Source organism: Heptranchias perlo, chromosome 12 (genome assembly GCF_035084215.1).
Source record: "Heptranchias perlo isolate sHepPer1 chromosome 12, sHepPer1.hap1, whole genome shotgun sequence".
NCBI classification, from domain to species: domain Eukaryota; kingdom Metazoa; phylum Chordata; class Chondrichthyes; order Hexanchiformes; family Hexanchidae; genus Heptranchias; species Heptranchias perlo.
This window is the reverse complement of record NC_090336.1, coordinates 1,992,682-2,016,086: the sequence shown is the minus strand read 5'-3', so window position 1 is coordinate 2,016,086 and position 23,405 is coordinate 1,992,682. Positions and strand designations below refer to the sequence as shown.

Here is a 23,405-nt window from a genome sequence, read left to right as displayed (position 1 = left end):
GAGATTTAATAGAGTTGTTCAAAATTATAATCAGCAAGTTGTTAAAATCTGCAATGCTCTGCCTGAATGTGTGGTGGAAGCAGATTCAATAATAACTATCGAAAGGGAATTGTATCAGTACTTGAAGGGGAAAAATTTGCAGGGCTCTGGGAAAGTGCAGGTGAATGGCACTAATTGGATCACTATTTCAAAGAGCCAGAACTGGCACAATGGGCCGAATGGCCTCCTTCCGTGTTGAATCAGTCAATGCAAATATGTACCTGGGACAGAGTGTTCAGGCATTTGAACAAATTATTTAAATGAGCTGACCTCATGAGATCACTCAAGGTCAGCTGGACTGTATAAATGGGCGAGCAACCTGAGATCTGGCTCTGTACTGAGACCGGATAATCCACCGTCCGCTGACCCTGGACAGAGCATTCATTATATTTGTTGTAGTGAATGTTATAAACTGGACAGTGACTTACATTTTACACTCAGGTGAGGACAAATATCTCTTTCCATACTTTGGGATTTCTTCCAGTCTCCCACCAAAATTACAGGAGGAGATCAGTGATGGGACTGGGGAATTTCAGGGCCGATGTCATTGAACACTGCCCCAGGATTGGATCAGTGAGACATTTTAATTAATGAGTGAGGTTTGATTCGTTACATTTGATGCTTTGCTTCGATCAGAATCAATCATGTGTCTGATTGGTGCCTATCTGGTATCGAGTCTCCCAAACATTGTACTTCACACAGGAATATAGGAACTGGAATAGATCATTCAGCCCCTCGGGCCTGTCCGCAAACTTTACTTTCTGTTGCTCTAAGTTTTGCCAGTTCTAACAAACGAGCAGGGACTGTTTGTATTTTACAGTTTCTGAGCAGGGAGTTATTTAGTGTCTGTCCCATCTGTTCTTGAAACACGTGAATGCCCAACAATTTCCTTCCTTTTTAATGTTAATTGAAATTTTAATCCTTCTTTTCCAGGAGAAATACCCTACTCCTATAAACCAGGTAAAGAAACATGTCAGTCTGAGTTTGAATATCTTTGATTTTGAGAGGTTTTGACTTTGGCCCACTTCTACCCCATAAGTCCAATTATTTTGAAGTGACAGTCTGTCAGGAGCCCTTTAAGAGCGACTGGATTATTAGATAGGCAGGTCTGAATACGCTCCCTATATGGATAGCTCAGTCGGTGGAGCATCAGACTTATAGGGCCCGATTTTACCAGGGGTGCGGGTTCTCGGCGGGTAGGCCAGCGGGCGCGTGGGCAATGCGCCCGGTGAAATTAGTGGGTTGCCCGCGCGATCGTAGCAGGCAACCCACTAATTGGATCCACTTACCTGCTCCTCCGGGTTCCCCGCTGCTGATCTGCGCGTCGGCCGGGCTGCACATGCGCAGTAAGATCTGTCAGCTGGAGGCTCTCTATTTAAAGGGGCAGTCCTCCACTGACAGATGCTGCCACAAACAGCAAAAATTACAGCATGGAGCAGCCCAGGGGGAAGGCTGCTCCCAGTTTAATGATGCCTCACCCCAGGTGAGGAGGAGGGGGAGGACAGAGATCTTCCCCCCGGCGGGCGGGAGGAAGCGGCCCACCTCTGCCACCAAGAAGGCCTGGCTCGAGGTGGCAGAGGGGGTCACCAGCACCACCAACATATCGCCCACCTGCATACAGTGCAGGAGGCGCTCCAATGACCTCAGTCGGTCAGCCACAGTGAGAACACGTAGTCTTTCCCCTGCACTCCGTCTGCCACAACACTGCCCCCACCCCACATCTCCTTCGGCACTGCCAACACTAATCTGTGACATGACCCCTCACACCCACACAAACCTCATCCTCAACTTACCTGCACTTACTCACCTCGCCAGTACTCACCCCGCCACTACCACGCAACCCAATCCTCACACAATCTCATGGCTCTATCCCATACTCACCCTCTCGTGCATCTCTCTCACGGCCAGCCTCACTCAACCTGCCACCACCTGTGCTGCAGCCACAGGGCATGCATCACATATGTGCAGTAGGCAGCGTAAGGCAAACGTGCCGTGAGCATGAAGGGGATGCACAAGGGTGTTTGAGGGATTGTCATGGTTCGTACTTCTATTGAATTAAAGAACAACTCACATCACACATTATATTGGCTCCACTACTGCCATGTCTTCGCGAACCCTGTCTGGTTTGTGCAATAATGCCCACTCCTGGGTATCACTATGAGGACCCACCACTGATGCCACCCATTGTGTCACTGCAGAGTGGGTGTAGGTGTATTTTCAGGGCTCTTCTGCGCAGACGACTGAGAGACATCGGCGATGTCCCCGGTTGCACCCTGGAAGGCTGTGGAGGAGAAGTTCGGGAGGGCAGTGGTGACTTTGACAGCGACAGGTAGGAAGATGGTGCACGGGCCAGCCAGGAGCAGCTCGGCATGAAAGAGGCTGCAGATGTCCACGGCTACATGTCGAGTGACTCTGAGCCTCCGTGTGCACTGCTGCTCAGAGAGGTCCAGGAGGCTGAGCCTCGGTCTGTGGACCCTGTGGCGAGGGTAGTGCCCTCTGCGATGCAGCTCTCTCTGCGGTAGCCCTCCCTCCTGCTGTGCAGGTGGATGTGTCACAGCACGCTGTTGTGGAGCTCCACATGTCAGAGGTGGACGGCGAGGCTGGTGAGGCTGGTGATGCTGTTCGCCCTCCGAGGAGGTCATGACTGCAGCTACGGCGGCCCCCATCCGCAAGATGCACATCTGAGGGGGTCCGCAAGGTAGGTACATGTCTTCGGACCCCGGGGTAAGTGTGCAGGTTGGTGACTTCGACCATCAGGAGGAGGGTGGTGGAGGCCAAACTTTGTCCCAAGTGACAGAGCGGCCTCCTGCAATGGCTGAGGGTCTCCCCCACCCCACCTGTCAAATGGACTTTTGCAGCTGACACAGGCTGACGGCTGCAACACGTCCATTTCAACTGGGAGTGTTTCCCCCAGTGTGTGAAACAGTCCCATGTTTGTCCAAAATCATACACAATCCCTTAATCAGGTTAGTTAATGACCTGAACAACCAAAGTAAATACACTCAAGTGGCATCCCGCTGGCTTTAATTGCCTGCAGGATTCCCACCAGCGGGGGCTGCGCACGCACCCCCGCACGTCAGCGCGGAACCCGGACGTGGGCGGGATCGAGGCGCGATCCGGTCCCGCTCCGGGATTTCGGGATTTTCGGGGCCCCCCCGCCGAGAACGCACCCGGCAGCGGGTGCTAAAATCGGGCCCATAATCTGAGTGAAGAAGTTTCTCCTCATCTCAGTTTTGAAAGAGCAGCCCCATATTCTAAGATTATGCCCCCTCGTTCTAGTTTCACCCATCCTTGGGAACATCCTTACCGCATCCACCCGATCAAGCCCCTTCACAATCTTATATGTTTCAATAAGATCGCCTCTCATTCTTCTGAACTCCAATGAGTAGAGTCCCAATCTACTCAACCTCTCCTCATATGTCCACCCCCTCATCCCCGGGATTAACCGAGTGAACCTTCTTTGTACTGCCTCGAGAGCAAGTATGTCTTTTCTTAAGTATGGACGCCAAAGCTTTATGCAGTATTCCAGGTTGCGGTCTCACCAATACCTTATATAACTGCAGCAATACCTCCCTGTTTTTATATTCTATCCCCCTAGCAATAAAAGCCAACATTCCGTTGGCCTTCTTGATCACCTGCTGCACCTGCATACTAACTTTTTGATTTTCTTGCACTAGCAGCCCCAGATCCCGATGTACTGCAGTACTTTCCAGTTTCTCGCCATTAAGATAATAACTTGCTCTCTGATTTTTCCTGCCAAAGTGCATAACCTCACATTTTCCAATATTGTATTGCATCTGCCAAATCTCCGCCCACTCACCCAGCCTGTCTATATCTCCTTGTAGGTTTTTTATGTCCTCCTCACTCTCTACTTTCCCTCCCAAACATCCCCATTTCTGACCTTATGATGGAGGGAAGGTCATTGAGGAAGCAGCTGAAGATGGTTGGGCCTAGGACACTGCCCTGAGGAACTCCTGCAGCAATGTCCTGGGGCTGAGATGATTGGCCTCCAACAACCACTGCCATCTTCCTTTGTACTAGGTATGTCTCCAGCCACTGGAGAGTTTTCCCCCTGATTCCCATTGACTTCAGTTTGACTCGGGCTCCTTGGTGCCACATTCGGTCAAATGCTGCCTTGATGTCAAGGGCAGTCACTCTCACCTCACCTCTGGAATTCAGCTTTTTTGTCCATGTTTGGACCAGGGCTGTCATGAGGTCTGGAGCCGAGTGGTCCTGGCGGAACCCAAACTGAGCATCGGTGAGCAGGTTATTGGTGAGTAAGTGCTGCTTGAAAGCACTGTCGATGACACCCTCCATCACTTTGCTGATGATTGAGAGTAGACTGATGGGACGGTAATTGGCCGGATTGGATTTGTTCTGCTTTTTGTGGACAGGACATACCTGGGCAATTTTCCACATTGTCGGGTAGATGCCAGAGTTGTAGCTGTACTGGAACAGTTTGGCTGGAGGCGCGGCTAGTTCTGGAGCACAAGTCTTCAGCACTACAGCCAGGATGTTGTCGGGGCCCACACCCACTCAAAGCTCATCCTCATCTTACCTGCACTTACTCACCTCGCCAGTACTCATCCCACCACTACCACTCAACCCAATCCTAATACGATCTCATGGCTCTGTCTCATACTCAACCTCTCATGCATCTCTTTGAAGGTCAGCCTGACCCCACAGGGCATGCACCACATATGTGTCGGAGGGATGTAAAGAATCTTACAACACCAGGTTATAGTCCAACAATTTTATTTGAAACATAAAGATTTTCAAATAAAATTGTCGGACTATAACCTGGTGTTGTAAGATTCTTTACATTTGTCAACCCCAGTCCATCACCGGCATCTCCACATCATGTAAGGCAAACGTGTCGTGAGCATGAAGGGGATGCACAAGGGTGTTTGAGGGTTTGTCATGGTTTTTACTTATATTTGATTTCTGATCAACTCACATTACATATTATATTGTCACCACTACTGCCACGTCTTGGCCATTCTTGACTGGCTTGTGCAATAATGCCTTTTCATGAGGTTCTCCATGAACACCCTTGATGCCACCCATTGGGTCACCCTACAATGGGAGTATGTGTAGTTGCACGACTACTTTGTGCAGGTGCCTGTTGCACAGCACTGTGTTGTGTAGCTCCACGTGGCGGAGGTGGACGGCATGCCTGGCGAGGCTGGTGATGTTGCTCGTCCTCCAATGGAGTGATGAATGCAGCAATGGACCCTCCCCAATCCTGACAGTGTGAGTGTGAGGGGGTCCACAAAGTAGGTAAATGTGTTTGGACAGCAGAGTTTATGGAATGATTTAATAATTTGGAGTGTGGAGACAACATTGTGGCAGGCAAAACTTTGTCTGAGGTGACCGAGTGCCCTGCTGCAATGAATGAGGGTTTACCCCGCACCTGTTAAATGGACCTTTGCAGCTGCCACTGGCTGCTGGTTACAACATGTCTGTTTAAACAGGGAGTGTTTCCCCCAGCATGGGAAACACACTCTGGATCGTCCAAAATCCAAATCCTCCTGAAATCTCCAACTAATGAGGTGTGTAAACGACCTCATGTACCCAGATAATGATCTTAAGTGGGATCCCGTCTGCTTTGATTGCCGGTGGGAGTCCCGCATGGGGGGGCTGCACACGCATGGATTCGCGTCATTGGGAACCTGGAATTGGGCGGGTTGGAGCCGGGCTCCGGACCCGCTCCGGAAATCCCCAATTTTAGGAGACCCCCCGCCATGAACGCACGCGCTTGGCCATCCGAAAATTGACCCCTTAGTGTCTGTCCCATCTGTTCTCGAAACAAGTGAATGCCCAACAATTTCCTTCCTTTTTAATGTTAATTGAAATTTTAATCCTTTTCCAGGAGAAATACCCTACTCCTATAAACCAGGTAAAGAAACATGTCAGTCAGAGTTTGAATATCTTTGATTTTGAGAGGTTTTGACTTTGGCCCACTTCTACCCCATAAGTCCAATTATTTTGAAGTGACAGTATGTCAGGAGCCCTTTAAGAGCGACTGGATTATTAGACAGGCAGGTCTGAATTCGCTCCCTATATGGATAGCTCAGTCGGTGGAGCATCAGACTGATAATCTGAGGACCCAGGGTCAAAGTCCTCGCTCGGATTCTCCTTTGACTACAGAAACATTTATTTTCTACTTGGAGCAGAGGAGGTAAAGAGGAGATTTAATCGGGTTGTTCAAAATTATAATCAGTGATTTTTTATGACCTGGAATGCACTGCCTGAAAGTGTGGTGGAAGCAGATTCAATAATAACTATCTGAAGGGAATTGTATCAATCGTTGAAGGCGAAAAATTTGCAGGGCTCTGGGGAAAGTGCTGGTGAATGGCACTAATTGGATCGCTCTTTCAAAGAGCCAGAACAGGCACGATGGGCCGAATGGCCTCCTTCGGTGCTGAATCATTCAATGATTATATATACCTGGGCCAGAGTGCTTTGACATGTATACAAATTATATAAATGAGCCGACCTCATGAGATCACTCAAGGTCAGCTGGACAGTTTAGTTCCTGTTTATCAAAATTTTGGGAATTCTAACAAATGACCTTTGGCAGTTTGTATCGTTCAGTTTTTTTTGTAGGAAATTATTTAGTTTTTGTCCCATCTGTTCTTTAAACACATGAGTACCCAACAATTCCTTCATTTTTAATGTTAATTTAAATTTGAATCCTTTTTTTCTCGAAGAACCTCACTGTTACAATACACCTGATCCTGGTAAAGAAACGTATTACTCAGAGTTTGAATGTCTTTGATTTCGAGACATTCTGACTTCACCCCACTGCTGCCCCACATGTCCGTCCGATCAGTTTGAAGTGACAGTATGTCAAGAGCACTTTAAGAGCTTTTGGTCACTAGATATGCAGGTATCAGTCGGACCTTTAAATGGATCCTGGATAGCTCAATCAGTGGAACATAATACCCTTAATCTGAGGATCCAGGGCTCACGTCCTTGTTTGAGTGCTGTTCTGATTAGAGAAACTGGGATTTTCTTTCCACAGCCGAGAAGGTTAAGGGGAGATTTAGTAGAGGTGTTCAAGGCACATACTTTGCTCTGCTGCTACCTTCTCCTGCATAATCACAAAGACATTCTCAGCAAAAAGTCAAAATCAGGTAGCTCCAATTTATTTTTTGCGATGCCGGAGTGTTTTGTTGTTCCTGATAATGCTGGAGGATTGTTGAATCCTGCAGGCACCTAATTAGCTTTTTCTAACTGCGCATTTACAATATAACTGTCTTTGGTTTCACTTCATATCCACACTGCTGTTGAAGTGTAACTGCAGTTTGACTCTCAGAGCAATGAGGAGTCAAACTCTCTGGTCGAACCACAGAAGTTTACAGCACAGAAGCTGGTCATTCAGCCCATTGTGTCTATGCTAGCTCTTTTCTACACAATCCATAATGAATCCCACTGCCCTGCATCTTCCTCTGCTTCAAATGTTTATCCAGTTTTCCTTTTAAAGATGCAATGGTCTCAATCTCAACTATTGCCTGAGTCAATGCATCCCATGTTCTGAATAAATACATTTCTTGTCGCCTCTGTCCTTACACTCTTAGTGACAATTTTACATTGATGAATACTCATCACTGACTCCCCAACCAGAGGAGATAGCCTTTCCTTATTTACCCTATTATAATCCTTCATAATTTAAAAATCTTTCCTAAATCTTCTCTCGGCGTTCTCTGCTCCAGTAGAAAATAGTTCCAGTATCTCAAGACTCTTGTTATAACAGTTTACCATCCCTGGCATTATCCTGCTGAATCTGAGCCCCATCTCCATTCCAGCATAATCCAGCAGCTTTCAAATCTCTTCCCCACCCCCCCACCCTATCCAAGATCTAACTCTCATCGAACCTCTTACTAAGCTCTTCCTTCCCCATTACCCCTTCCCCCGGCCTCTAACCTTCCTCACAGATAGAAAGAGGAAAAGAAAGAAAACTGTAGGAACAATAGTTCTTTTAAATAGTCTTATTTTAAGAGGGTATGTCGCCTGCTGTCTGGCGACTCGGATAAGGCTCTGACTTCTTTTGCTGAAGAATAAGAGAAAGGGAACAGCACTGAATCTCACCGTGATCAATGTCCCACAGCTGGGCAAGCCATGATTACATAGAATTACATAAAATGTACAGCATAGAAACCGGCCATTCGGCCCAACCGGTCTATGCTGGTGTTTATGCTCCACATGAGCCTCCTCCCTCCCTACTTCATCTAACCCTATCAGGATATCCTTCTATTCCTTTCTCCCTCATGTGTTTATCTCGCTTCCCCTTAAATGCATCAATGCTATTCACCTCAACTACTCCTTGTGGTAGCGAGTTCCACATTCTAACCACTCTCTGGGTAAAGAAGTTTCTCCTGAATTCCCTCTTTGATTGATTAGTGACTATCTTATATCTAAGGCCCGTAGTTCTGGTCTGCCCCGCAAGTGGAAACATCTTCTCTATGTCTGCCCTATCAAAACCTTTCATAATCAGGTCACCACTCAGTCTTCCCTTTTGTGGAGAAAAGAGCCCCAGCCTGCTCAATCTTTCCTGATAGGCATAACCTCTCAGTTCAGGTATCATCCTAATAAACCTAAACAAGGTTCTGGACAAGTTTAACAATTTTCAATTGTTTTTCAATTCTGTCCTTCTAGAAATGAACGCGAATGTTTTGTTTGCATTTTTTATGGCCTTATTATCCTGTGTCACTACTTTTAGTGATTTGTGATTAGTGATTGGAGCAACAAAGCCAGCAGGAGGCACAGGTCAAGGAGTCAGGCTGCCATTAGCCCCTGGGCTGTATTGTGAGCACCGTGCACTTCGATAATACTTTATTGAAGCTGAAAATAATTTTTTTGTAATTTGTTTCCAGAGTGCTTCGTAAATGGAAAGTACCTCAAGGTAATTACAGAATGTCAACCCTAGAACTTACTGCAACATGGAAACATCCATTTCACTGAGTAATCAAACCTTTTCTTCCCACAGCCTGGCGAAAGTGTCATCCTGGAGGTTTACAACTGTACAAAAGTCATTGGAACCTGTGTCCACAGAGATCACCAGTGCCTGCTGACAAAAACAAACGTTACAAAAACTTGCGATGAGCCTAAACCAGATCAGAACTGTGTAAGTGCTGTACTGTCTATCTATCGTACTTTTAAAATCAGTACATCTCCATGCCTTCCATTGATAAGTCCTGTGTAAATATCCTCCTAAGGACATTCTCATGTTAAATGTGTCCACACCTATCTGTTCTGCTTCGGTGTAACCATTTCCTATGAGGCCTGTAGATGGTGGTGTAATCATGTTTCCAGTGTTGATCTGTGCACCATGGGTGTAAACCATTGACCTGTCACGCTGCGGTGACTGCTTTGAGTCTGCATGCAGTTGCTGGGTCATCAACTGCCCTATTTTTGCAGAACATGAAGTATAATCCAATAAATATAGGGTCTGAAACACCAGAGAATTTACAGCAGAGAATTAAGCTATTTGGCCCATTGTGCCTGTGTTGGTTCTTCAACTGGTGGTATCTACTCTTCCCAGAAACTTAACTGGACCAGCCATATAAATACTGTGGCTACGAGAGCAGGTCAGAGGCTGGTTATTCTGCGGCGAGTGACTCACCTCCTGACTCCCCAAAGCCTTTCCACCATCTACAAGGCACAAGTTAAAGAGTGTGATGGAATACTGTCCACTTGCTTGGATGAGTGCAGCTCCAACAACACTTAAGAAGCTCGACACCATCCAAGATAAAGCAGCCCGCTTGATTGGCACCCCATCCACCACCCTAAACATTCACTCCCTTCACCACCGGCGCACTGTGGCTGCAGTGTGTACCATCTACAGGATGCACTGCAGCAACTCGCCAAGGCTTCTTCGACAGCACCTCACAAACCCGCGACCTCTACCACCTCGATGGACAAGAGCAGCAGGCACATGGGAACAACACCACCTGCACGTTCCCCTCCAAGTCACACACCCATCCCGACTTGGAAATATATCGCCGTTCCTTCATCGTCGCTGGGTCAAAATCCTGGAACTCCCTTCCAAACAGCACTGTGGGAGAACCTTCACCACACGGACTGCAGCTGTTCAAGAAGGCGGCTCACCACCACCTTCTCAAGGGCAATTAGGGATGGGCAATAAATGCTGGCCTTGCCAGCGACGCCCACATCACATGAACAAATTTTTTAAAAATTACCTGCTTTTACCTCATGATGAAACACAAGTAGAACCATCTGGAAACACTTAAATTATACAATTTAAATGTCAGACATATCTGGGATTCAAGTGGAAGGGATAGCTACAAGAGTGCAGCCTGGTTAAAGCTGAGAACATCTCTAGTGAAGCATTACGTGGGGGTTACTGCAACTTAAATACTTGTGTTTGTTTGCAGATACCAATAGGATATGATGCGAATGGATGCTGCAAAATATATGACTGCAACAGTACGTGATTTTGGGTTTTTTTTTGTCATTTAAAAGGAATTTTCACCTGTTACCTGTGAGTTTCTTCACACAAATCAGGAAATGTTTCAATGACCATTCTTGTGATGTGAAAGGTTTGATGTAACTCTGGCTCTCACTTTATCCGTTAAGTTGGGTGGGTTCTACCATGGCCAGGCGAAATGCTGCCCCAGATTACCATTCAAGCGATGAAGGTGGAACTTACCCCCACGTATCATCTGAGGACAGAGGTTTAAAAAGTGCAAACAGAGGGCGGAACACTCAACTAGAGCGAGGACATAAAACGGGCGGCAGCGGATCAGCCGCTCCCTGATTTGACTTCAATGGAAAGGAGAATTGCCCAGGGTATAGAGCTGCCAACCGATCGGCTCCCACCCAATTTACACCCTCGCTAAAGTTGGAAGTTCCACCCAGAAACTCAAATTACTTAACGTAAAGTGGTCCCTATGAACAAATGAATGAAATGTAATAATTCTTAAGAATATGTGTGGATTAAATGCAGTGCGCGATTAGCCCATGCCTGGTGGTTCCGATGCGGGCAGCACGTGAGATTCCTGCTGCCTGGTCATTTACCTGATTGTCGCGCAGCAGCCAGGCCTGTCTGCGATGTTCTCAGTAGCTTCGTGCTTCTCACCAGCAGTAGGACCCAGATATCGCGTGAGTTGCTCGCACCTCTTAAAGGCAGCCTGCACCTCTTAAAGGCAGCCTGCACCTCTTCGGTGCAAAATATAAGATGTGGGTCCACACGAAGTCTTGACAGAGATCAGACGTCGCAAAAGTAAAACACAGATGCAGCTCCCGTCCCTATGTTTACAAACTGATGAGTTACATTAAAACATTGAATAAAGGTTGCGCACCACTAAATCGCACATCCTCCAATTTGCGAAGCAGACCTCACCAATCTGCCGATCTGAGTTGGTACCAGGCCTGTGAGAGAGCGTGCACCAAGGTTCTCTGCTGATGCACTAGAAGCCTTGGTGCAAGAGGTGGACAGAAGGAGGGACATCCAGACATATGCTCAAGAGGCAGTAGGGGATGAAGTCAATGTCAGGCGCACAGCATCATGAACATGGATGCAGTGCAGGAAGAAGTTCAATACTTTGACACAAGTGGTCAAGGAGAGAGAGGTCAACTGCCAAGTGGCATCTCCTACCAACTGCACCACTAGCCACATCCACTGCTCCTCGCACTACACCCTCGTCACCCACCTACCAACAAACTCTTTCAATCAGTGCTCAACTCTTCCAATCAGATGCTTCCTCTCACCCTCACACATTACCACTGTTGCAAGCCAGACACTCACAACTCACAGGCCACACACGCTATTCAACCATGACAAGCACATCACCCAAACATCCTGCAGGACACTGACTGACTCACGTCCCGCTTTCTTGCAAGAGGAGGTGGTGCATAAAAGGCAGCAATGGCAGTGGCATTTAGCCCCTCGAGCCTGTTCTGCCACTCAATCAGATCACAGTTGATCTGTGACCTAACTCCATTTACCCGCATTAGCCCCATATCCCTTAATACCTTTGGTTAACAAAAATCTATCAAACACAGATTTAAAGTTAACAATTGAGCTAACATCAACTGTCGCTTGCAGAAGAGCGTTTCAAATGTCTCCCACCCTTTGTGTGTGTCAATGTTTGCTAACTTCACTCCTGCAATTCCTGGCTCTAAATGTTCGGCTATGTCTCCTTGTCGTAGTATTCAAGTATACAAGATGTCCATAAACAACCACCAGTGCATCAACAGTCAGAAGTACTAATCCAGCAACTAATCTGTAAATCCTGCATGGTCCCTTTAAATAGTGCAGGTGGGGGGTCCTCCAGGCCGTCGACGACATGTTCAGCTGGTCATGGTTAAAGCAATGCATTGGCTGGAGCATTGAGTGCCAAAATAGTATCTATCTCTTTAAATCAACGTTGCACACTGATCTAACACATATTCTCATCACTTTACATGCTGCCGGCGTTCGTTATCTGTGTCTGCGCGAACCCCTTTACCAAGACGGCGTCCAGCGCACGTAACGCTAGAAGCCTGTCTGCGCATCCCGGACGCCATTTTGGGACCTCAGGAGGCCACATCGCGCCCACACAATTTTACAGTTTTGAGTTGGAAGTTATTTCGTGTCTGTCCAATCTGTTCTTGAAACTTGTGAGTGCCCAACAATTTCCTTCCTTTTTAAAGTTAATTGAAATTTTAATGCTTCTTTTCCAGGAGAAATACCCTACTCCTATAAACCAGGTAAAGAAACATGTCAGTCTGAGTTTGAATATCTTTGATTTTGTGAGGTTTTGACTTTGGCCCACTTCTACCCCATAAGTACAATTATTTTGAATTGACAGTGTGTCAGGAGCCCTTTAAGAGCGACTGGATTATTAGATAGGCAGGTCTGAATACGCTCCCTATATGGATAGCTCAGTCGGTGGAGCATCAGACTTATAATCTGAGGACCCAGGGTCAAAGTCCTCGCTCGGATTCTCCTTTGTCGACAGAAACATTTATTTTCTACTTGGAGCAGAGGAGGCAAAGAGGAGATTTATTCGGGTTGTTCAAAATTATAATCAGTGATTTTTTATGACCTGGAATGCACTGCCTGAAAGTGTGGTGGAAGCAGATTCAATAATAACTATCTGAAGGGATTTGTATCAATAGTTGAAGGCGAAAAATTTGCAGGGCTCTGGGGAAAGTGCTGGTGAATGGCACTAATTGGATTGCTCTTTCAAAGAGCCAGAACAGGCACGATGGGCCGAATGGCCTCCTTCGGTGCTGAATCATTCAATGATTATATATACCTGGGCCAGAGTGCTTCGACATGTATACAAATTATATAAATGAGCCGACCTCATGAGATCACTCAAGGTCAGCTGGACAGTTTAGTTCCTGTTAATCAAAATTTTGGGAATTCTAACAAATGACCTTTGGCAGTTTGTATCGTTCAGGTTTTTTTGTAGGAAATTATTTAGTTTTTGTCCCATCTGTTCTTTAAACACATGAGTACCCAACAATTTCCTTCATTTTTAATGTTAATTTAAATTTGAATCCTTTTTTTCTCGAAGAACCTCACTGTTACAATACACCTGATCCTGGTAAAGAAACGTATTACTCAGAGTTTGAATGTCTTTGATTTCGAGACATTCTGACTTCACCCCACTGCTGCCCCACATGTCCGTCCGATCAGTTTGAAGTGACAGTATGTCAAGAGCACTTTAAGAGCTTTGGGTCACTAGATATGCAGGTATCAGTCGGCCTTTTAAATGGAGCCTGGATAGCTCAATCAGTGGAACATCATACCCTTAATCTGAGGATCCAGGGCTCACGTCCTTGTTTGAGTGCTGTTCTGATTAGAGAAACTGGGATTTTCTTTCCACAGCCGAGAAGGTTAAGGGGAGATTTAGTAGAGGTGTTCAAGGCACATACTTTGCTCTGCTGCTACCTTCTCCTGCATAATCACAAAGACATTCTCAGCAAAAAGTCAAAATCAGGTCGCTCCAATTTCCTTTTTGCGATGCCGGAGTGTTTTGTTGTTCCTGATAATGCTGGAGGATTGTTGAATCCTGCAGGCACCTAATTAGCTTTTTCTAACTGTGCATTTACAATATAACTGTCTTTGGTTTCACTTCATATCCACACTGCTGTTGAAGTGTAACTGCAGTTTGACTCTCAGAGCAATGAGGAGTCAAACTCTCTGGTCGAACCACAGAAGTTTACAGCACAGAGGCTGGTCATTCAGCCCATTGTGTCTATGCTAGCTCTTTTCTACACAATCCATAACGAATCCCACTGCCCTGCATCTTCCTCTGCTTCAAATGTTTATCCACTTTTCCTTTAAAAGATGCAATGGTCTCAATCTCAACTATTGCCTGAGTCAATGCATCCCATGCTCTGAATAAATACATTTCTTGTCGCCTCTGTCCTTACTCTCTTAGTGACAATTTTACATTGATGAATACTCATCACTGACTCCCCAACCAGAGGAGATAGCCTTTCCTTATTTACCCTATTATAATCCTTCATAATTTTAAAAATCTTTACTAAATCTTCTCTCGGCGTTCTCTGCTCCAGTAGAAAATAGTTCCAGTATCTCAAGACTCTTGTTATAACAGTTTACCATCCCTGGCATTATCCTGCTGAATCTGAGCCCCATCTCCATTCCAGCATAATCCAGCAGCTTTCAAATCTCTTCCCCACCCACCACCCTATCCAAGATCTAACTCTCATCTAACCTCTTACTAAGCTCTTCCTTCCCCATTACCCCTTCCCCCGGCCTCTAACCTTCCTCACAGATAGAAAGTGGAAAAGAAAGAAAACTGCAGCTATTTTAAATAGTCTTATTTTAAGAGGGTATGTCACCTGCTGTCTGGCGACTCAGATAAGGCTCTGACTTCTTTTGCTGAAGAATAAGAGAAAGGGAACAGCACTGAATCTCACTGTGATCAATGTCCCACAGCTGGGCAAGCCATGATTACATAGAATTACATAGAATGTACAGCATAGAAACCGGCCACTCGGCCCAACCGGTCTATGCTGGTGTTTATGCTCCACACGAGCCTCCTCCCTCCCTACCTCATCTAACCCTATCAGCATATCCTTCTATTCCTTTCTCCCTCATGTGTTTATCTAGCTTCCCCTTAAATGCATCTATGCTATTCACCTCAACTATTCCTTGTGGTAGCGAGTTCCACATTCTAACCACTCTCTGGGTAAAGAAGTTTCTCCTGAATTCCCTATTTGATTTATTCGTGACTATCTTATATCTGAGGCCCGTAGTTCTGGTCTGCCCCGCAAGTGGAAACATCTTCTCTATGTCTACCCTATCAAACCCTTTCATAATCAGGTCACCCCTCAGTCTTCCCTTTTGTAGAGAAAAGAGCCCCAGCCTGCTCAATCTTTCCTGATAGGTATAACCTCTCAGTTCAGGTATCATCCTAATAAACCTAAACAAGGTTCTGTACAAGTTTAACAATTTTCAATTGCTTTTCAATTCTGTCCTTCTAGAAATGAACGCGAATGTTTTGTTTGCATTTTTTATGGCCTTATTAACCTGTGTTGCTACTTTTAGTGATTTGTGATTAGTGATTTGAGCAACAAAGCCAGCAGGAGGCACAGGTCAAGGAGTCAGGCTGCCATTAACCCCTGGGCTGTATTATGAGCACCGTGCACTTTGATAATACTTTATTGAAGCTGAAAATAATTTTTTTGTAATTTGTTTCCAGAGTGCTTCGTAAATGGAAAGTACCTCAAGGTAATTACAGAATGTCAACCCTAGAACTTACTGCAACATGGAAACATCCATTTCACTGAGTAATCAAATCTTTTCTTCCCACAGCCTGGCGAAAGTGTCATCCTGGAGGTTTACAACTGTACAAAAGTCATTGGAACCTGTGTCCACAGAGATCACCAGTGCCAGCTGACAAAAACAAACGTTACAAAAACTTGCGATGAGCCGAAACCAGATCAGAACTGTGTAAGTGCTGTACTGTCTATCTATCGTACTTTTAAAATCAGTACATCTCCATGCCTTCCATTGAAAAGTCCTGTGTAAATATCCTCCTAAGGACATTCTCATGTTAAATGTGTCCACACCGATCTGTTATGCTTCGGTGTAACCATTTCCTATGAGGCCTGTAGATGGTGCTGTAATCATGTTTCCAGTGTTGATCTGAGCACCATGGGTGTAAACCATTGACCTGTCACGCTGCGGTGACTGCTTTGAGTCTGCATGCAGTTGCTGGGTCATCAACTGCCCTATTTTTGCAGAACATGAAGTATAATCCAATAAATATAGGGTCTCAAACACCATAGAATTTACAGCAGAGAATTAAGCTATTTGGCCCATCGTGCCTGTGTTGGTTCTTCAACTGGTGGTATCTACTCTTCCCATTTACCTGCTTTTACCTCATGATGAAACACAAGTAGAACCATCTGGAAACACCTAAATTATACAATTTAAATGTCAGACTTATCTCGGATTAAAGTGGAAGGGATAGACACAAGAGTGCAGCCTGGTTAAAGCTGAGAACATTTCTCGTGAAGCATTACGTGGGGGTTACTGGAACTGAAATACTTGTGTTTGTTTGCAGATACCAATAGGATATGATGCGAATGGATGCTGCAAAATATATGACTGCAACAGTATGTGATTTTGGTTTTTTTTTGTCATTTAAAAGGAATTTTCACCTGTTATCTGTGAGTTTCTTCACACAAATCAGGAAATGTTTCAATGACCATTCTTGTGATGTGAAAGGTTTGATGTAGCTCTGGCTCTCACTTTATCCGTTAAGTTGGGTGGGTTCTACCATGGCCAGGCGAAATGCTGCCCCAGATTACCATTCAAGCGATGAAGGTGGAACTTCCCCCCACGTATCATCTGAGGACAGAGGTTTAAAAAGTGCAAACAGGGGGCGGAACACTCAACTAGAGCGAGGACATAAAACGGGCGGCAGCGGATCAGCCGCTCCCTGATTTGACTTCAATGGAAAGGAAAATTGCCCAGGGTATAGAGCTGCCAACCGATCGGCTCCCACCCAATTTACACCCTCGCTAAAGTTGGAAGTTCCACCCAGAAACTCAAATTACTTAACGTAAAGTGGTCCCTATGAATAAATTAATGAAATGTAATAATTCTTAAGAATATGTGGGGATGTAATGCAGTGCGCGATTAGCCCATGCCTGGTGGTTCCGATGCGGGCAGCACGTGAGATTCCTGCTGCCTGGTCATTTACCTGATTGTCGTGCAGCTGCCAGGCCTGTCTGCGATGTTCTCAGTCGCTTCGTGCTTCTCACCAGCAGTAGGACCCAGATATCGCGTGAGTTGCTCGCACCTCTTAAAGGCAGCCTGCACCTCTTAGGTGCAAAATATAAGATGTGGGTCCACACGGAGTCTTGACAGAGATCAGACGTCGCAAAAGTAAAACACAGATGCAGCTCCCATCCCTATGTTTACAAACTGATGAGTTACATTAAAACATTGAATAAAGGTTGCGCACCACCAAATCGCACATCCTCCAATTTGCGAAGCAGACCTCACCAATCTGCCGATCTGAGTTGGTACCAGGCCTGTGAGAGAGCGTGCACCAAGGTTCTCTGCTGATGCACTAGAAGCCTTGGTGCAAGAGGTGGACAGAAGGAGGGACATCCAGACATATGCTCAAGAGGCAGTAGGGGATGAAGTCAATGTCAGGCGCACAGCATCATGAACATGGATGCAGTGCAGGAAGAAGTTCAATACTTTGACACAAGTGGTGAAGGAGAGAGAGGTCAACTGCCAAGTGGCATCTCCTACCAACTGCACCACTAGCCACATCCACTGCTCCTCGCACTACACCCTCGTCACCCACCTACCAACATACTCTTTCAATCAGTACTCAACTCTTCCAATCAGATGCTTCCTCTCACCCTCACACATTACCACTGTTGCAAGCCAGACACTCACAACTCACAGGCCACACACGCTATTCAACCATGAAAGGCACATCACCCAAACATCCTGCAGGACACTGACTGACTCATGTCCCGCTTTCTTGCAAGAGGAGGTGGTGCATAAAAGGCAGCAATGGCAGTGGCATTTAGCCCCTCGAGCCTGTTCTGCCACTCAATCAGATCACAGTTGATCTGTGACCTAACTCCATTTACCCGCATTAGCCCCATATCCCTTAATACCTTTGGTTAACAAAAATCTATCAAACACAGATTTAAAGTTAACAATTGAGCTAACATCAACTGCCGCTTGCAGAAGAGCGTTTCAAATGTCTCCCACCCTTTGTGTGTGTAAATGTTTCCTAACTTCACTCCTGCAATTCCTGGCTCTAAATGTTCGGCTATGTCTCCTAGTCGTAGTATTCAAGTATACAAGATGTCCAAAAACAGTCACCAGTGCATCAGCAGCCAGAAGTACTAATCCAGCAACTAATCTGTAAATCCTGCATGGTCCCTTTAAATAGTGCAGGTGGGGGGTCCTCCAGGCCGTCGACGACATGTTCAGCTGGTCATGGTTAAAGCAATGCATTGGCTGGAGCATTGAGTGCCAAAATAGTATCGATCTCTTTAAATCAACGTTGCACACTGATCTAACACATATTCTCATCACTTTACATGCTGCCGGCGTTCGTTATCTGTGTCTGCGCGAACCCCTTTACCAAGACGGCGTCCAGCGCACGTAACGCTAGAAGCCTGTCTGCGCATCCTGGACGCCATTTTGGGACCTCAGGAGGCCACATCGCGCCCACACAATTTTACAGTTTTGAGTTGGAAGTTATTTAGTGTCTGTCCAATCTGTTCTTGAAACATGTGAGTGCCCAACAATTTCCATCCATTTTAAAGTTAATTGAATTTTAATGCTTCTTTTCCAGGAGAAATACCCTACTCCTATAAACCAGGTAAAGAAACATGTCAGTCAGAGTTTGAATATCTTTGATTTTGAGAGGTTTTGACTTTGGCCCACTTCTACCCCACAAGTACAATTATTTTGAAGTGACAGTGTGTCAGGAGCCCTTTAAGAGCGACTGGATTATTAGATAGGCAGGTCTGAATACGCTCCCTATATGGATAGCTCAGTCGGTGGAGCATCAGACTTATAATCTGAGGACCCAGGGTCAAAGTCCTCGCTCGGATTCTCCTTTGTCTGCAGAAACTTTTATTTTCTACTTGGAGCAGAGGAGGTAAAGAGGAGATTTATTCGGGTTGTTCAAAATTATAATCAGTGATTTTTTATGACCTGGTGAAAATCACTGCCTGAAAGTGTGGTGGAAGCAGATTCAATAATATCTATCTGAAGGGAATTGTATCAGTACTTGAAGGGGAAAAATTTGCAGGGCTCTGGGGAAAGTGCAGTTGAATGGCACTAATTGGATCGCTCTTTCAAAGAGCCAGAACAGGCACGATGGGCCGAATGGCCTCCTTCGGTGCTGAATCATTCAATGATTATATATACCTGGGCCAGAGTGATTCGACCTGTGTACAAATTATATAAATGAGCCGACCTCATGAGATCACTCAAGGTCAGCTGGACAGTTTAGTTCCTGTTTATCAAAATTTTGGGAATTCTAACAAATGACCTTTGGCAGTTTGTATCGTTCAGTTTTTTTTGTAGGAAATTATTTCGTTTTTGTCCCATCTGTTCTTTAAACACATGAGTACCCAACAATTCCTTCATTTTTAATGTTAATTTAAATTTGAATCTTTTTTTCTCGAAGAACCTCACTGTTACAATACACCTGATCCTGGTAAAGAAACGTATTACTCAGAGTTTGAATGTCTTTGATTTCGAGACATTCTGACTTCACCCCACTGCTGCCCCACATGTCCGTCCGATCAGTTTGAAGTGACAGTATGTCAAGAGCACTTTAAGAGCTTTTGGTCACTAGATATGCAGGTATCAGTCGGCCTTTTAAATGGATCCTGGATAGCTCAATCAGTGGAACATCATACCCTTAATCTGAGGATCCAGGGCTCACGTCCTTGTTTGAGTGCTGTTCTGATTCGAGAAACTGGGATTTTCTTTCCACAGCCGAGGAGGTTAAGGGGAGATTTAGTAGAGGTGTTCAAGGCACATACTTTGCTCTGCTGCTATCTTCTCCTGCATAATCACAAAGACATTCTCAGCAAAAAGTCAAAATCAGGTAGCTCCAATTTATTTTTTGCGATGCCGGAGTGTTTTGTTGTTCCTGATAATGCTGGAGGATTGTTGAATCCTGCAGGCACCTAATTAGCTTTTTCTAACTCCGCATTTACAATATAACTGTCTTTGGTTTCACTTCATATCCACACTGCTGTTGAAGTGTAACTGCAGTTTGACTCTCAGAGCAATTGAGGAGTCAAACTCTCTGATCGAACCACAGAAGTTTACAGCACAGAAGCTGGTCATTCAGCCCATTGTGTCTATGCTAGCTCTTTTCCACACAATCCATAACGAATCCCACCGCCCTGCATCTTCCTCTGCTTCAAATGTTTATCCAGTTTTCCTTTAAAAGATGCAATGGTCTCAATCTCAACTGTTGCCTGAGTCAATGCTCTGAATAAATATATTTCTTGTCGCCTCTGTCCTTACTCTCTATGCTGGTGTTTATGCTCCACACGAGCCTCCTCCCTCCCTACCTCATCTAACCCTATCAGCATATCTTTCTATTCCTTTCTCCCTCATGTGTTTATCAAGCTTCCCCTTAAATGCATCTATGCTATTCACCTCAACTACTCCTTGTGGTAGCGAGTTCCACATTCTAACCACTCTCTGGGTAAAGAAGTTTCTCCTGAATTCCCTATTTGATTTATTAGTGATTAGCTTATATTTATGGCCCCTCGTTCTGGTCTGCCCCGCAAGTGGAAACATCTTCTCTATGTCTACCCTATCAAACCCTATCATAATCTTAGGGACCTCTATCAGGTCACCCCTCAATCTTCCCTTTTGTAGAGAAAAGAGCCCCAGCCTGCTCAATCTTTCCTGATAGGTATAACCTCTCAGTTCAGGTATCATCCTAATAAACCTAAACAAGGTTCTGTACAAGTTTAACAATTTTCAATTGTTTTTCAATTCTGTCCTTCTAGAAATTAACGCGAATGTTTTGTTTGCATTTTTTATGGCCTTATTATCCTGTGTCGCTACTTTTAGTGATTTGTGATTAGTGATTGGAGCAACAAAGCCAGCAGGAGGCACAGGTCAAGGAGTCAGGCTGCCATTAGCCCCTGGGCTGTATTATGAGCACCGTGCACTTCGATAATACTTTATTGAAGCTGAAAATAATTTTTTTGTAATTTGTTTCCAGAGTGCTTCGTAAATGGAAAGTACCTCAAGGTAATTACAGAATGTCAACCCTAGAACTTACTGCAACATGGAAACATCCATTTCACTGAGTAATCAAATCTTTTCTTCCCACAGCCTGGCGAAAGTGTCATCCTGGAGGTTTACAACTGTACAAAAGTCATTGGAACCTGTGTCCACAGAGATCACCAGTGCCTGCTGACAAAAACAAACGTTACAAAAACTTGCGATGAGCCTAAACCAGATCAGAACTGTGTAAGTGCTGTACTGTCTATCTATCGTACTTTTAAAATCAGTACATCTCCATGCCTTCCATTGAAAAGTCCTGTGTAAATATCCTCCTAAGGACATTCTCATGTTAAATGTGTCCACACCGATCTGTTCTGCTTCGGTGTAACCATTTCCTATGAGGCCTGTAGATGGTGCTGTAATCATGTTTCCAGTGTTGATCTGAGCACCATGGGTGTAAACCATTGACCTGTCACGCTGCGTTGACTGCTTTGAGTCTGCATGCAGTTGCTGGGTTATCAACTGCCCTATTTTTGCAGAACATGAAGTATAATCCAATAAATATAGGGTCTGAAACACCATAGAATTTACAGCAGAGAATTAAGCTATTTGGCCCATCGTGCCTGTGTTGGTTCTTCAACTGGTGGTATCTACTCTTCCCAGAAACTTAACTGGACCAGCCATATAAATACTGTGGCTACGAGAGCAGGTCAGAGGCTGGTTATTCTACGGCGAGTGACTCACCTCCTGACTCCCCAAAGCCTTTCCACCATCGACAAGGCACAAGTTAAAGAGTGTGATGGAATACTGTCCACTTGCTTGGATGAGTGCAGCTCCAACAACACTTAAGAAGCTCGACACCATCCAAGATAAAGCAGCCCGCTTGATTGGCACCCCATCCACCACCCTAAACATTCACTCCCTTCACCACCGGCGCACTGTGGCTGCAGTGTGTACCATCTACAGGATGCACTGCAGCAACTCGCCAAGGCTTCTTCGACAGCACCTCCCAAACCCGCGACCTCTACCACCTCGAAGGACAAGAGCAGCAGGCACATGGGAACAACACCACCTGCACGTTCCCCTCCAAGTCACACACCATCCCGACTTGGAAATATATCGCCGTTCCTTCATCGTCGCTGGGTCAAAATCCTGGAACTCCCTTCCAAACAGCACTGTGGGAGAACCTTCACCACACGGACTGCAGCGGTTCAAGAAGGCGGCTCACCACCAACTTCTCAAGGGCAATTAGGGATGGGCAATAAATGCTGGCCTTGCCAGCGACGCCCACATCCCATGAACAAATAAAAAAAAATTTACCTGCTTTTACCTCATGATGAAACACAAGTAGAACCATCTGGAAACACTTAAATTATACAATTTAAATGTCAGACTTATCTAGGATCAAAGTGGAAGGGATAGCCACAAGAGTGCAGCCTGGTTAAAGCTGAGAACATCTCTCGTGAAGCATTACGTGGGGGTTACTGGAACTGAAATACTTGTGTTTGTTTGCAGATACCAATAGGATATGATGCGAATGGATGCTGCAAAATATATGACTGCAACAGTACGTGATTTTGGGTTTTTTTTGTCATTTAAAAGGAATTTTCACCTGTTACCTGTGAGTTTCTTCACACAAATCAGGAAATGTTTCAATGAGCATTCTTGTGATGTGAAAGGTTTGATGTAGCTCTGGCTCTCACTTTATCCGTTAAGTTGGGTGGGTTCTACCATGGCCAGGCGAAATGCTGCCCCAGATTACCATTCAAGCGATGAAGGTGGAACTTCCCCCCACGTATCATCTGAGGACAGAGGTTGAAAAAGTGCAAACAGGGGGCGGAACACTGAACTAGAGCGAGGACATAAAACGGGCGGCAGTGGATCAGCCGCTCCCTGATTTGACTTCAATGGAAAGGAGAATTGCCCAGGGTATAGAGCTGCCAACCGATCGGCTCCCACCCAATTTACACCCTCGCTAAAGTTGGAAGTTCCACCCAGAAACTCAAATTACTTAACGTAAAGTGGTCCCTATGAATAAATGAATGAAATGTAATAATTCTTAAGAATATGTGGGGATGTAATGCAGTGCGCGATTAGCCCATGCCTGGTGGTTCCGATGCGGGCAGCA

At 45.4% G+C, this 23,405-nt stretch overlaps 1 protein-coding gene across 1 annotated transcript in view; it reads left to right on the top strand.

Moving 5' to 3' along the window:
• Positions 1-23,405, top strand: part of LOC137328114 (intestinal mucin-like protein) — a 63,906-nt gene that overhangs the window by 13,797 nt on the left and 26,704 nt on the right. The window contains exons 4-15 of the mRNA XM_067994294.1: positions 5,912-5,938; positions 8,919-8,947; positions 9,032-9,169; positions 10,440-10,491; positions 12,730-12,756; positions 15,729-15,757; positions 15,842-15,979; positions 16,596-16,647; positions 18,864-18,890; positions 21,273-21,301; positions 21,386-21,523; positions 22,793-22,844. Of these exons, the coding sequence (XP_067850395.1) occupies positions 5,912-5,938; positions 8,919-8,947; positions 9,032-9,169; positions 10,440-10,491; positions 12,730-12,756; positions 15,729-15,757; positions 15,842-15,979; positions 16,596-16,647; positions 18,864-18,890; positions 21,273-21,301; positions 21,386-21,523; positions 22,793-22,844 (738 nt within the window). The remainder of the gene's footprint in view (positions 1-5,911; positions 5,939-8,918; positions 8,948-9,031; positions 9,170-10,439; positions 10,492-12,729; positions 12,757-15,728; positions 15,758-15,841; positions 15,980-16,595; positions 16,648-18,863; positions 18,891-21,272; positions 21,302-21,385; positions 21,524-22,792; positions 22,845-23,405) is intronic.